This window comes from Pagrus pagrus, assembly GCF_965226575.1.
Source record: "Pagrus pagrus genome assembly, chromosome: 18".
NCBI lineage: Eukaryota > Metazoa > Chordata > Actinopteri > Spariformes > Sparidae > Pagrus > Pagrus pagrus.
In genome coordinates this window covers 375,741-390,108 of record NC_140202.1, presented here as the reverse complement: position 1 = coordinate 390,108, position 14,368 = coordinate 375,741, and the positions used below count along the sequence as shown (strand labels likewise).

Below are 14,368 nucleotides of genomic sequence, written 5' to 3'. Positions count from 1 at the left end.
CTACTACTGACTGATGACTAACGACTAACCGGACACTATTTAGCCAATGTAATATACAGTGGTTTACACATAGGTCACCTAACTGTTATTTTGGAGTGTCACATGGAACTAGTCCTAATACTCCAGTCTAATCAAATGTCGGTGTGTTTGCCTCAAGTCTTCACTTATTTTTGGAGGACATTTACACCAAAGGAGAGGCGTGCTCACAGACACATACAGTGTCGTCCTCCAGAGGTGCAGCAGCCCGCACACCACTACACTCTATGTATGTGCCGGCACAGTGCAGACAGAGGTTGTAAATATGGCGGCGGACGGGATGGTGCTCACCAACCACGACCATCAGACCCGAGTGGGGATTCTAACGGGTAAGTTCACTGTCATAAATACCTTAATATGCTTCTCAATAGTGCAACTCAGTGGCGTTTTGCCGTCGGTTGACAATGAACGTCGGTGTCACGATACGAGCTGTCTCCGCTGCCGAGCTAGCTAACGTTAGCTAGTATGCTAAGCTAACCGGTCCCGTTGACTGTCGTTGCTCTAATGATAGCTGCCTGCCATTTCTCAGGTCGGACAGATGTTGAATATGCTTTAGAACGGCATTATCTGCAATTTTGTATTGAGGTTTTTAACGAATAGATTTTCATGTGAAAAGTGGTTGTCATATTATATTGTACTAACGTTAGATAGCCGCACGATAGTGCAACGAGACATTGTAATCAGCGTCAAGTCAGACAGTAGCAAAGAGTATTCCCAGTCAAGACTTTCAAAATTAGGGGTCTAACCCTTTGCGAGCATGTGGTGAAATGACTTTTTAACTAAAAATTGGCGCTTTTATTTTGAAAGCAACCCCCTCTTTCTTCCGATCCAGTTGTGCTGTGTCTTGCCACCTTCACGCAAGGGAACGTTTTTTTTTTTTGTTTCTTTTTAGAATTACCGAGCCTACATCTGCTGCATTATTCATGTCCCTGTGCAGATCCGATATGTTTGCATCTACTGAGGATGCTTCTCATTATTTTCCCGTTATGGTTCGTCTGACAGCAATTTAATTTGGTTTAAATGTCTGATTTATTTATAATAAGTCGTGCGTTTGGTTGCTATTAAAAGCAGTGAGATGGGCAAGGCGCATCGTCAAAGCTAAATGAATTCCGTTTTGCAGGTTGCTTAAGTAGCTTCCCTAATTACCCTGATGCTGGCCTCTGAGTCGTGCAGAGGGGAACCGGGACCAATATATTATCGTGTGACCGCCAGCAGTCAGTAGTAGCCCTGCTGCCTCCTTGCTAAGGTAGGGGGAGACGTGAGAATAATGCTAAGAGGATGCGAGCCAGCAGTTGGCTGGAAAGTCTGTCGTGGTTTTGATGAGCTAGCATCTCGGCTAACAGCAGCTAACCTTGCTGCCCATCCAGCTGACAACCGCAACCTCCTGACAAATTCCTAACCTATTCATTTGGTGTGTGTGTGTGTGTGGGAATGTGTGTTTCATCTTGTTTGACACATCTGCTGAGAATGTATGGTGAAGACATTTTAACTAAAGAGTTAGGTCAAGTTTAGGGTTAAATATAGGGTTTGAGAAATTTGACTTAAAGGTGCATTTTGTAAGATATGAACATCATTTTCGTTTGAAACATAAAAAAATTAATCAACCCTGTCAACAGACTGAAGAATAAACATTTATGGTGTTATGTCCAATATGCCCATGTAGTGTATAGCAGAGATTTCCACTGCTAAGCATCCAGGGACAGGCTGTGCCGTCTTGTAATATTACGTCTTCCGCAAGAGGCAATAGTGAGTCACTGTAGCCTCTAGTCTGCCTCAGGAGAGTACGAAGAAGTCAAGCTGGCTGGCGGGAATGGGTACCGCATATAAGTTTACAGCCTCAGTTAATTAGTTAGTGAACACAAAGATGCAGACGCTCCAGAAAAACAACTTTTATCATCATAAACAACAGCTTCCGGAGAGAAACCAGGTCTGCGGCAAAGAAAAGAAGCTTAAAAAAAAGCTAAACAAGAGTATCTCCAGGGCTTTCCAACACTGGAGACAGCTCTGAGCGAGTAAAACGCTGAACTTGCAACGTTTCGTAGACTGGTAAGTAACATCTAATGTTGGCTGTTTACGAAACATATTTTTAGTTTAATGACAACACAAACTGTAACAGCATGATGTAACTGTTTTGTTGTTACTATGGCATTGTTAAAACTGAGCAAAATCAGCTATAAGGTAAACTTATACACAAATGCCACACATGAAGATTATAAGATAGCAGTCATATTTTGACCAGCTGTCGAAGGTTCAGTAGTTTGGTAGAGTTTTGCCTAAACTTGCTCTGCTGACAGTTTAAAGTTGTTTATTTTTCGCAGATGACTGTAAATTGTGGTTGTATGGACCCAGTAGTAGACAGACTTAGCATTACTGTTATGAGATGAGGCAAGATTTTACGTTGGGAAACTTCGCTAAACATTTAAGGACATTGCAAGATTTATTATGTTGTCTAACTGTAACAATGATACTGATAGATATTGTGTACAGTTAGTAAATCATGACATTTTTGCAACAGTTATGAACAATGAGCAGGTATGGCTTCTAACCCCATGAAGAAATGACCAGGCCTGCCGAGCTGAATTTTTGCCGATACTTGCATCGATGCGCACTTTAGAATCAATATTTTCATAAATGCCTAGACTGACGTTTCAAGACACGTTTTCCAAGGTGCAGTTCACATATTGGCCAGGGGTGGTGGTAGAAGGCCATCTACACAATGCAGTGCGCGCTTTTCGCCATAACAGAGGAACAAGTATGAATGAGAAAGTTTACCCACCGCCATCCAAGCTAAAAGCAAGGATATGGCCGCATGTTGGATTTGGACATGAGCGGTCGGGATTTGGACATGAGCTATACAGGCTTTCAGCGGTGCCGAAGTTGTACGAAGATATGAAAGAACAAGTCAAAGAAACCATCTCCTCTGCAGAGAGAGTCGCCATCACATGTGATGCATGGACATCGAGAGCAACAAAGTCATATGTGACGTTTACATGCCACCATATTTCTCCAGAATGGGAGATTGTCTCCCATGTCCTACAAACAAGAGCAATGTTTGTCAGCCACACTGGATCAAATATTGCAGATTTGCTTCAGTCTGTGATGGATGAATGGGGCCTTGGTGATAAGAATCCAGCTTTAGTGACAGATAATGCCTCTAACATGACCATTGCAGCAGAGCTGGCGAAGTTGGTGCACGTTAAATGCTTTGCCCACAGTTTAAATCTGGCTGCTCAACGCGCACTCAAGGTGCCCACCGTGGCCCGTCTCCTGGGACGCATTTGCAGCATTGTAGCTTTTTTTAGGAAAAGCACAGCCGCAAGCCATGTCCTGAAAGAAAAGCAAAGACTTCTAAATCTCCCCGAACACAAGCTCATGACAGATGTTGCCACGAGATGGAACAGCGCTCATGAAATGTTGGAGCGGTTCTTAGAGCAGCAGCCAGCGATTTGCGCTGCATTACTCTCTGCAGAGGTGCGGAGGAATGCCAAGGACTTGTGGACTTTAAATGACGCCGACCTGTCCTGTGCCGAGGATGTTGCCAAGGCCTTGAAGCCACTTAAAGTAGCAACGCATGTCATGTCTGAAGAGAAGACCCCTACGTTATCGATCATTGCACCGCTGCATGCTCTGGCATGCTATGCCACAGCGCAGAGATCCAAGCTACAGACTCTGCAGCAACAAAAGAGATAAAAAATGCTGTGGCCGTGGATCTTGGGAAAAGATACGTGAGTGACAAGCCCTTTCTGTGCATGGCTTCAGCACTGGACCCACGATTCAAGGCTCTACCCTTCTTGGAAGAGGATGAAAGACGGGAAACCTACATCTCCATGGCAGCAGAGGCAGTCCGGATTTATCAGGTGAGGATGAGTTGACCCAAGTTAGAAAACATTTTTACATAAAATTGGTGTTTTATTCATAATAATGATGATACTACTACTATTAATACAATCAACAAGTGATGATAGTAATAGTACTGGTGGTTATAATAATGATAATGACAGTTATTATTGTTATCATTATTATTATTATTATTACTGTTTAATCATTGCTTTGCAATATAACACAATGAAAGTATACAACTCAGAGCCACTTTGTTCTAGCATCAATATTAGGTGTGCTTGATTGAATGATTGAGTAGAATTTTCTGTCATGATTTCAGATGAGACACAGCTATTAACCAGGAGAAGAAGAAGAGGCTGAGAGTGGTTCATCTTCCCCACCCAGCAAAAGGAAAAAATGACTCTGCCTGTGCTCTTGCTGATTTGTTTGGAGATACATTTTCTCTTCCCAAACAAAAGGACTCACTTGTGTCACTAAATGATCAGGCAGGGGATGAAATGAGAAAATACAAAGAGGCAAATCCACTGGCTCTCACTGGAAATCCGCTCTGTTGGTGGAGAGAGCACCAGGCTGCTTTCCCCTTACTTTCTAACTTAGCCCGAAGTATCCTGTGCATCCCAGGTACGAGTGTAGCTGCAGAGAGGGTGTTCTCCACTGCGGGAGACATAGTAACAGCTCAGAGAAGTGCTCTACGACCTGAGCATGTTGACCAACTACTGTTTCTGCACAAAAATATGAAAATGCGTTAAGCCTTAGCTGTCTGTGCAGGGGTTTAGTTTGTTTAAACTTTGACCTCATGGATATTCCCACAGAAAACTCAAGACTGTAACCAGTTCAATGCAAGAAAAAAACAATAAAAAAACAAAGTTGGCCCTTATGTTAAAAGCTGAGTTACGATAAAATTCAAAGAGCCATTTTCTTGCATCTGTCAATAATAGATAATTTTCTTTATAATAGAGTTTTATCTTGTTTAGGACTCTTTGTGGCCCTATTTTGTTAGAAATTGTTGATTCTGCACGTCTTGGTAAATGTTTACAAAAAAGGGTAGCTCTATGTTTTGAGCACTTTATATGGTTATGTTACTGATATGCTTTTTCTTTATACAGTCCTGATAAGCCAGATTGACATACCTTCAAATGCGTGAAAACTTTAAAGAAAAAAACAAAGCAAAGAGGGACGCTTTAAGTTAAATATTTATTATATTTTCTGTTTTCTATTATCTCTCGAATAACACGAAATTTTTTTTATTTTAGTTTAAGGCTCTCTGAGGACTTGAATGTAAGTTGTAAGGCCTGCAACTATGTAGTCCTAAATTTATTTAAAATAAAGGACTGTTAATTGTGTAAAGGATATTGTCATTTTTCAAAATTTACATGTATCACGATACGTACCGTATCGTAGCCCCCGTATCGGGATACGTATCGTATCGTGAGGTTGTAGGAAATACCCAGCCCCACGCTAAACTTTTTTGCTGCATTCATGTGGTGTCGGAAGATCCGAGTTGCCGAGGTGTTTTTCTGACATGAGGTGGCGTTCATGTGAATTATCCCATTCTGAAAGTCATTTTTAGATTTTTTCCGACATATCATGAATGCAACATCCCCCCTCTTTGTTTTTTTCTCCGCCACACACACACAGCTGCTGAATATATCGGCAACCACCAGTTGATGGGCTGACGGTAATGGTAATTTATTTAATGTGCTGATCGAAAGGGATGTCAGAATCAACTGTAACACCAAGATTTTTGTCAGTGGAAATAACACAATTGGGCCAAGAACAGAGTAATTATGTAGCCAGAAAGTTGCTGAGACACAACCCTTTCTAAGACTTTAGAGAAGAAGGGAAGGTTGTACACTGGTCTATAGTTACTTAGAGACCCTAGGTCAAGGTGTAGTTTCTTAAGTAGAGGCTTAACTGCAGCAATCTTAAAGCTAGCAGGGACAGCACCAGTCCCTGCTAGTGATACATTAATGATACATTTTGCGTTGTAGGTCCCAGTTATGGCCCAAGATCCTTGATTCAATTCAATTCAATTCAGCTTTATTTATAAAGCGCATTTCATGCACAGGGCAGACTCAATGTGCTTCAGAACAGGTATACATAGTTATATAAAAATCAATTAGAAATCGAATAGAAAACAAGAATAGTGCAAGTGCAAGTAAACAATCATATATGTCATCTTCAGCACATACACACTTAGACTCACACATGTGCACCCACTCACATAATCACATATGGACACATGCACACACACACATACACACACAGTTCAACAGAATGCTGTTGAGAAAAGATATGTTTTTAATCTGTTTTTAAAGATGGCTACGGATGTGGCATGTCTAACTGTGTCAGGCAAGGTGTTCCATTTTCATGGGGGATATACACTAAAAGCTGCCTCCCCTTCTTTGGATCTGGTGCGAGGAATGAGTAAGTTGCCACTGCCTGTTGACCGAAGTGTTCTTGTTGGGGTGTAGGTTAGGGGTGTTCCAACAAGGGTACCTCACGATTTGATTCAATTTCGATTATGGGAGCTTCGATTCGATTATTGGCCACGATTCTTCGATTATTGCAATTTTTAATGCTTTTTTCCGTACAAGATTGATTTTGTCTTCATCTGTGGCTATATTTGTAAATAAATAGCCTATCAATTAACTCAGTTCCTCTAAAACTACACTCAAAGTAAATAACAAGGTTTTTTGAACATTTGACTTGTATTTTTCAAAGACACAAAATATTTTATTTTATGACTATGTAAACATTTGCACTTTGACCTACTTAACTTTGACCAGGGAAAGCTCCACTTGCAGGAGAGCCCCCTCTATTGGCGGAAAACAATGAAAACAGTCAAGCCCTGGATTTAATGAGGCGTAAACATGTGACGTGACGTGGCGTGAAGCACGAAGTTGGGCAGTGATCAGTGACAACAAAGTTGTCTTCAAAATAAGAGCTTTACATTGCACCCCATTGGATTTTAGAGCTGGGTTCTTAGCGGGGGGCTTTTAATTTGAAAGTAGCGACCGTTCGTAGCTTGCCGCTACACAACAGCTGACAGTCAGCAGCTACTAGCTGTTTGGTTGTGTCCGCTAGCTGTCAGCTACAGAGACCGAGGAGACGGTAGCATCTCCCGGATCTCAGCGCCTTTCCAGTTGCTCATCTTGACAACCGCCGATGAAGTGATGAACTGACTGCTGTGATCAGCTGTTTCCTGGTTTTAAAACTCTCGGCTGCGGGTCGCACAACAGTGCACGTTATCGTCACCTCCGCCCATGTCCCGCAATTGCCGGCACATTGACGCCTCGGATTTAGATAGCAATGGAGGCGGCAGTAAGTGTACCCTCAGAGGCGTCAAATTGGCGGACCAAAACAGACCGCCAATTTGCCGCCTTCTGTCTAAATGCGCAGACCTAGCAAAGCATCGACGTTAATTAATCGATGCCGAATCGTCACGTGACGCATTGCGATGCATCGCCACATCGATGAATTGCACCCACCTCTAGTGTAGGTGATGAGCATGTCTGTGATGTACTGAGGTGCAAGGCCATGTAGTGCTTTGTAAACCAGGAGTAGGATTTTGAAATCGATTCTTGTACTAACAGGTAGAGTTGTTCCGATTCCGATGCCAGTATCGGAAATGCCTCCGATACTGCCGAAAATGCCAGCATCGGTATCGGCGAGTACTGGAGTCCAGGCACCGATCCGATACCACGTTATTTATTAGCTTAGCTCCGAGATTCTACCGGATACGTGTCCGCTGCGTTACGGCTCCGGTACGGTTTGGCTCCGTCGTCCTCGTCCGGCAACCCCCACCAGCTGTGTTTTGAGTCCGCCACAGCGCAGCTCCGCCGATCAGCCGGAGTTACGAAACCGAGGAATTCCCGCGGTGATTACATAATCATACACGACCGCAGTTATATGTATGTGTTATAAACACAACAACACAAAGTGTTTCCGACTGATGGATTAGAAGAAGAGCGCATATGTGTTTTATTTAGAAAATTAACCGGATGTCATGTTATTATTTCGTGTCTGACTTCCTGTCTGCTCTGTGCTGAATTCGGCTTTATACTATTCTTTTTAAAAATAAATGGCTTTCATTTGCTGTATTCATTCATGTTTTACAAAGGGTTTAACCTGAGCCAGGCCTTACCACATTGATAATCATATCACAGTCATGCAGGCGTAGTGTGATATATATAATTTTTTATAACACACTGGTATCAGTATCGGTACTCGTATCGGCCGATACCCACAGCATAAGTATTGGAATCGGTATCGGGAGGGAAAAAAATGGTATCGGAACATCTCTACTAACAGGTAACCAGTGCAAAGATTTAAGAACAGGTGTGATGTGTTGATATTTCTTGGTACCAGTGAGAATACATGCAGCTGCATTTTGAATTAGTTGTAACCTCTGAATACTTGATTTTGGGAGTCCAGTGAATAAACCATTACAGTAATCTAGTCTACTTGTTATAAATGCGTGGATTAATTTTTCTGAGTCTTAAACAGTTTTACCCGTAGGGGGTCCAGGAGGCAGGTAGTTGGTTTTGAGGCTGCGAAAAGTTTAGGCAATGTCTCAAGAGAGATACTTTCCAAAATGTTAAGAGCTGAGACTAACTGGGAATCAGCATAAGGATGTCATCAAATTTGCAGAGGAAGCTAGAGATGAAGAGGTAATTTTGAATCTAATCTCATCATTTTTATTACAAAAGAAATCTTAAGAAATTTGCAACAAAGGGTGAATAGCTCGCAGTTTGGCCATAGTGTCAAAGAGAAATCTAGGGTTGTGTTTGCTATTGCGCATTAGGCCAGAGAAATATGCTGTTTTTGCAGCATTAAGACCATACTTAGAATTAAGTACACTATCACGCCATGCAAGATGGAAAACTTCCGATTTTGATTTACACCATGCAAGTTCCCTTTTCCTGCATTTGGGAATTTGTCACTGAGTGTCGCTAAAATTGCTGAGCTGATACGACAGGAAGTAAAAACATTTGTGTCACTTGTACAAGGACAAGCTAATGACGCTTCAAATGTATTAAGAAAGTGGTCTAACCCATTTTTTTGTAATAATAATAATACATTGGACTTATATAGCACTTTTCTGAATACTCAAAGACGCTTAATGTAGATGTAAATTATCTCTAAGCTAACTCTGGTACTATGCATCAAATGGCAACATTTATGTTTAATATTGTACATGGCCCCTTTACAAAAATAGATGAGAACAGATAAGATAAGAAATCCCATGGATAAGAAAGCAAATTAGCAGTATTCCCAAAATGTGAACCTATTCCTTTAATTCAAGGCTTTAAAGGAATACCATCATAACTCCATATATTGTGTTTTTTTAACAACTGGAACAAAGAGTAAAATATTTCCCTCTGATGTGTAGTGGAGTGGAAAAAGTAGTAGGAAAAATCCATTGAAACACTCAAGTAATGTAAATTGTACTAATGTACAGTACTACTCTCTACTAAACCACTCATACTTTGCTGACATGGCATACAGATGTGATAAGCATGAGTAATATGATGTCGATCCAAAAGGCCAAAGGTCAACTTCACTATGACTAGGCCTGTCACGATAACAAATTTTGCTGGACGATAAATTGTCCTAGAAATTATTGCGATAAACGATAATATTGTCGCTCTGAGACCATTTTTCAACTAATATAATGATAATGGAGTAATAATGCAAGTACACCCTTTCAAAGATCAATAAACCTTTATTTCTAAAAAATATTTAACATTGGAATGTGAAGAAGACATTTTAAATATCCAAAATAAATAAAGATGGAGGTTGTGGCCAGCCAAGACTCCTTACTGCAGCAACAATGTTAGCACCATTGTCTGTATTGATGCAGAGGCGTGACGGTACATGTGATGATGATGACGTATGTGTTTTTTTTCAAGGTGTTTCCCGGTGTCCTCCTGTTAAAGGATAACTACCGTTTTTTACAACCTGGACCTTATTTCTAGCAAAATATATGATCATTTACTCACCCAGATAACTTTGGTGTCATTTGAAGTCGTTCGGACTAGTTTCGTGGCAGATACTGGTTATATAGAGGCTGTGTGTCGGTGCCCCATCACTCGCATTATATGGATATATCGGCGCTACACCGGATCTAATTTCATCCGAACGACTTCAAATGACACCAAAGTTATCTGGGTAAGTAAATGATCATATATTTTGCTAGAAATAAGGTCCAGGTTGTAAAAAACGGTAGTTATCCTTTAATCTAAACATGTACCAGCTGTCTGTTAATAATCTTATGGATGCTGTTATAATGTGTTGTGATTGAGATCCTGACTCACCAAACATCCTGGAAAGTGACAAAGTTACATTTTTTTATAATTTACATAGCTAATTACATAATCGCCATCAGTAAACAGGACGCTGTCTGACTCTTTCATTTTCGGGGTTCACGAAGTTCACTGGGTTCACGAAGTTCACCCTCAGTCAGGAGGGCTGACTATCGCGACAAACACTTGGTGAGTTAAAGTTTTCTGTCGGGGACAGATGCTGTTTTTCGGGCAGTAATGTGACGAAGAGTGGGTCGGACCGACAGGCTGGACACTTCTCCACGAATAACTGCAGTATTTTTTTCCTCATATAAGTTGCCAAAGACACGACCAGTTACTACGTTACTGTTGTTTGGTCCTGTAACGTTTCTTTGTGGGACATTTGTCTTTATTTAGTTGAGTGAAGGATCTGTACAGTTATCATACACCAACACCATCAGAGCGACACGCCCGCGCTCCGCGCTGCCGGCTCAGTTCGCCAATACTGCACCTCTGATACTACATCCGGAGGCAAAATTTCACCCCTCGCTGCATCTGAAACTTTCAGACAGAGGCAGATGCGGAGAATTGGCACAGGATCCCTGCATCACCATAACACAGGAACAGAAAGAAGGAATGTACACACTAATAGCCATACAGCAGTAACACACCACCTCATTGGTTTTGTTGATATTGGGCTTAAGGTAATTGTTGTTCAAACATGTGATGAAGCTCTCCTTCAGTCTTCTAAACTCCTCTGTGAAAATAGTCTCAAAGTGAAGACAGCATGTTTCTCACTGGAAATTATTCCCTGGAATTACTTACTTACTTACTTTATTACGATTCAGCTGTCAATGATTCGAAATGTAAAACGATTCTCGATGCATCTCAGTGTATGGCATCCTCAGTGATCTGCACGGCTACTTTTTCATCATTTAAATTCCCCTTTTATTCAGAAAGACCTTCCAACAATCAGACTACAGCAGTCTACAAAGTAAAAGCTGCATCTTTTCAAAACATACATAAAAAACTACGAAACGAACCATTTATCCATCTGCATTTGTTGTTATCTGCAATAATATTTTTTTCACAAAGCTGCTTTAAGATAAGGCATTCATTGACTCTGCTGCACACACCTCTCTCAGAGTTGGATGGCAAAGTTGACAGCACCTCCTCAGATCTTGGCTGATTAGCTGGGCTTGCTGTAGTTATTATTTATGGCTGCAGGTGTGAGCTGCAGGTGTGAGCTTCAGGTGAAAATGGCTAACGTGATTAGAAATCGTTGTGAGGCAGAAGTCATGCTCAGCTTGGGTCTCGTCCAGTTCATGCTTCCCAGCAAGTTCATGAAATCCGACATGTTTCTCCCCGAGATGTCTGTTTAAAAAAATACTACTGCAAGTTGTTGTTTTTTCACTTTTTTCGAACAATATGTTTATTGACATTTTACTCAAAACATGTGTACAGTGTACATTTACAAAATCCCAGAGGTGTGAATCAACTGTTCAGATTACACTGATACACTGGTAGTATATGCAAAACATGTAATATATTTTTTAAAACATATTTAAAAGGTAAAATTAGATAATAACTACAAGACACAAAACAAATAAATAAAATAAAATAAAATAAACCTCTCAGATAGCCCCACTCATATATTCAAAAGGAAAGGGGAAAAAAAATACAAATTGTTGTCAATCTTATTTTAAGATAACTTCATAATCTATACTCTCATCAGTCTCATTAAGAGGTTTACATTAACCAGAACTTAAACTTCCTCTTCGTCCGATAACTCCACACCCTTTACAAATCGATCAAATGGACCCCACACCTTCTCGAAAAGTTCTTGCTTCCCTCTTTGTATATATGTTATTTTTTCCAAGGGGAAAGTTATTAACATTAGTTTGACCCAATATGTAATACTTGGTCTGCTGGGCTTCTTCCAGAACAATGCAATTGATTTTTTTGCATGCAAAAGACATGTGTCTATCATTACTTGTTCACTCTTAGTATATTTATGATTCTTGGGATAAAGTCCTAAAATAAAGAAAACTGGGCTTATCACAACATCTTTTGAGATAATCTTTCCTATTGCTTTTTGAATTTCTTCCCAAAAGGCTTTGACCTTACTGCACTGCCACACACAGTGAAATAGTGTCCCCTTTTCCTTCATACATTTTATACATAGATCAGGAATATTGCTATTATATTTATTTAATTTAGCTGGTGTGATATACGTTCTCATTGTCCATTTATACTGTAACAGTCTCAATCTAGTGTTGACTGATTGGGAGTGAGCCTTTGTGCATATTGATCCCCAGTCCTCTGGGGAGATCTCTTTTCCCAGGTCTTTACTCCATAAGCTTCTTTTACAATCTGAATTTTCTAATGAGTTAGACATTAATACATCATACAGTTCTGAAATAGCACCTTTGCTTAAACTGTCTTTAGACATAATTTTTTCTAAACTGGTTGTTAAAGGTTTAGTTATAAGACCATTTTGACTTGTCCTAATAAAAGCTCTGAGTTGGAGAAATTTAAAGAAATATTTTTTATCTATGTCATACTTATGTTTAATTTCTTCAAATGACATCATATTATCTGAGCTGGGCAAAAACAAGTCCTGAATCTTTTCTAATCCCTTTGATGCCCATGTTTTAAATATAGCGTCTGCTCTCCCTGGAGTAAAGTGTTGATTTCCCCACACAGGACTGTACTGGGACAATACTTCAGGTTCTTTAATATATTTTTTCACTTCAAACCACACCTTTATCATATTTTTAACAATTGGATTAGTAGTTCGTTTCATCAAATTCGACATTTTATCTGAATATAAGTACAGGGGTAGAGACAAACTTAAACCCTCCGATTCCATTTCTGTCCATTGTGGACTATCCCTTGTTGTAAAGTAAAACTTGATGGTCCTTAGTTGTACCGCCCAGTAGTACCAGGTTATATTTGGAACTTTTAAGCCCCCCTTACTATATGGTAGATATAGGAGTGACAAGCGAACTCTGGCACGGTTATTAGCCCATATAAATTCTGTGAATAACCTTCTTAACTTCTGAAAAAATTCATCAGGTGGAGGCAGCGGAACATTCTGAAATATATACAATATTTTAGGGAGTATATTCATTTTTATAATGTTTATTCTGCCAATCAAAGATAGAGGCAGGGTAATCCACCTATTAATTGATTTTGTTATTTCTTCCATCAAAGGCATGTAGTTAATTTTAACAATCTGAGCTAGTTTAGATCCAATTTGTATTCCTAAATATGTAAATTGATCCACGACTTTAAATTTGGAAGTTTCTGGAAGTGGGTTTTCCCTTTCCTTTTCATTAAGTAATAGAATTGACGACTTAGTGTAATTAATTGTATATCCTGAGATGGCACCAAATGACTGTATTAACTGTAGAAGTGTAGGGATTGTTTTATTGAGGTTCGAGAGAAACAAGATAACGTCATCCGCATATAGGGAAAGTTTATGTTCTGTGTGGCCAATTGTTATTCCCACTATTCCTGTGTGCTCTCGTACAGCTATAGCAAATGGTTCAATCGCCAGAGTAAACAAAAGCGGCGACAAGGGGCAGCCCTGACGGCATCCTCTTTTGATTGAGATCGTTTCTGATATATTTTTGTTTGTTATTATTTCTGCTGTAGGATTAAGGTACAGTAGTTGAATCCACTTTATAAACTTGTTCCCATATCCAAATCGTTCCAGAGTGTTAAAAAGATAGGACCACTCCACCTTATCAAAAGCCTTTTCGGCGTCTAGAGATAGGAGGGCCATATTTGTAGTGTCCTCCAAGCTTTGAATAATATTAAGGACCCTCCTAACATTGTGGAACCCTTGGCGACCGTTGATAAACCCATTTTGATCTCTATGTATTACACTGGGTAATGTTTCTTGTAGTCGTCTTGCTAAGATTTTACACAGAATTTTGAGGTCAGAGTTAAGCAGACTTATTGGTCTCATATTTCCACATCTATTGTTGGGCTTCCCTGGTTTTGGCAGTAATGTTAATAATGCACCAGTCATTGATTTGGGTAAACTACCATTACAAAATGCTTCCAAAAACATTTCTAATAGTGGTTTAAGTAATTTTGTCTTAAATTTTTTATACAGGTCTATTGGGATTCCGTCTGGTCCTGCTGATTTTCCTGCTTTCATGCCGTCGATAGCGTTGCTTATTTCCTCTTCCTTA

General features: G+C 40.1%; 1 protein-coding gene across 2 annotated transcripts in view; it reads left to right on the top strand.

Annotated features, from left to right (window-relative positions):
• Window positions 1-168: 168 nt before the first annotated feature.
• gphna (gephyrin a) overlaps window positions 169-14,368 on the top strand; it is a 57,308-nt gene continuing 43,108 nt past the window's right edge. Inside the window, exon 1 of one of the 2 annotated variants that reach the window (XM_084382133.1) lies at window positions 169-365. In XM_084382133.1, the coding sequence (XP_084238259.1) occupies window positions 302-365 (64 nt within the window). In that variant the 5' untranslated portion in view covers window positions 169-301. The remainder of the gene's footprint in view (window positions 366-14,368) is intronic. The other variant, XM_084382132.1, reaches the window with a different exon arrangement.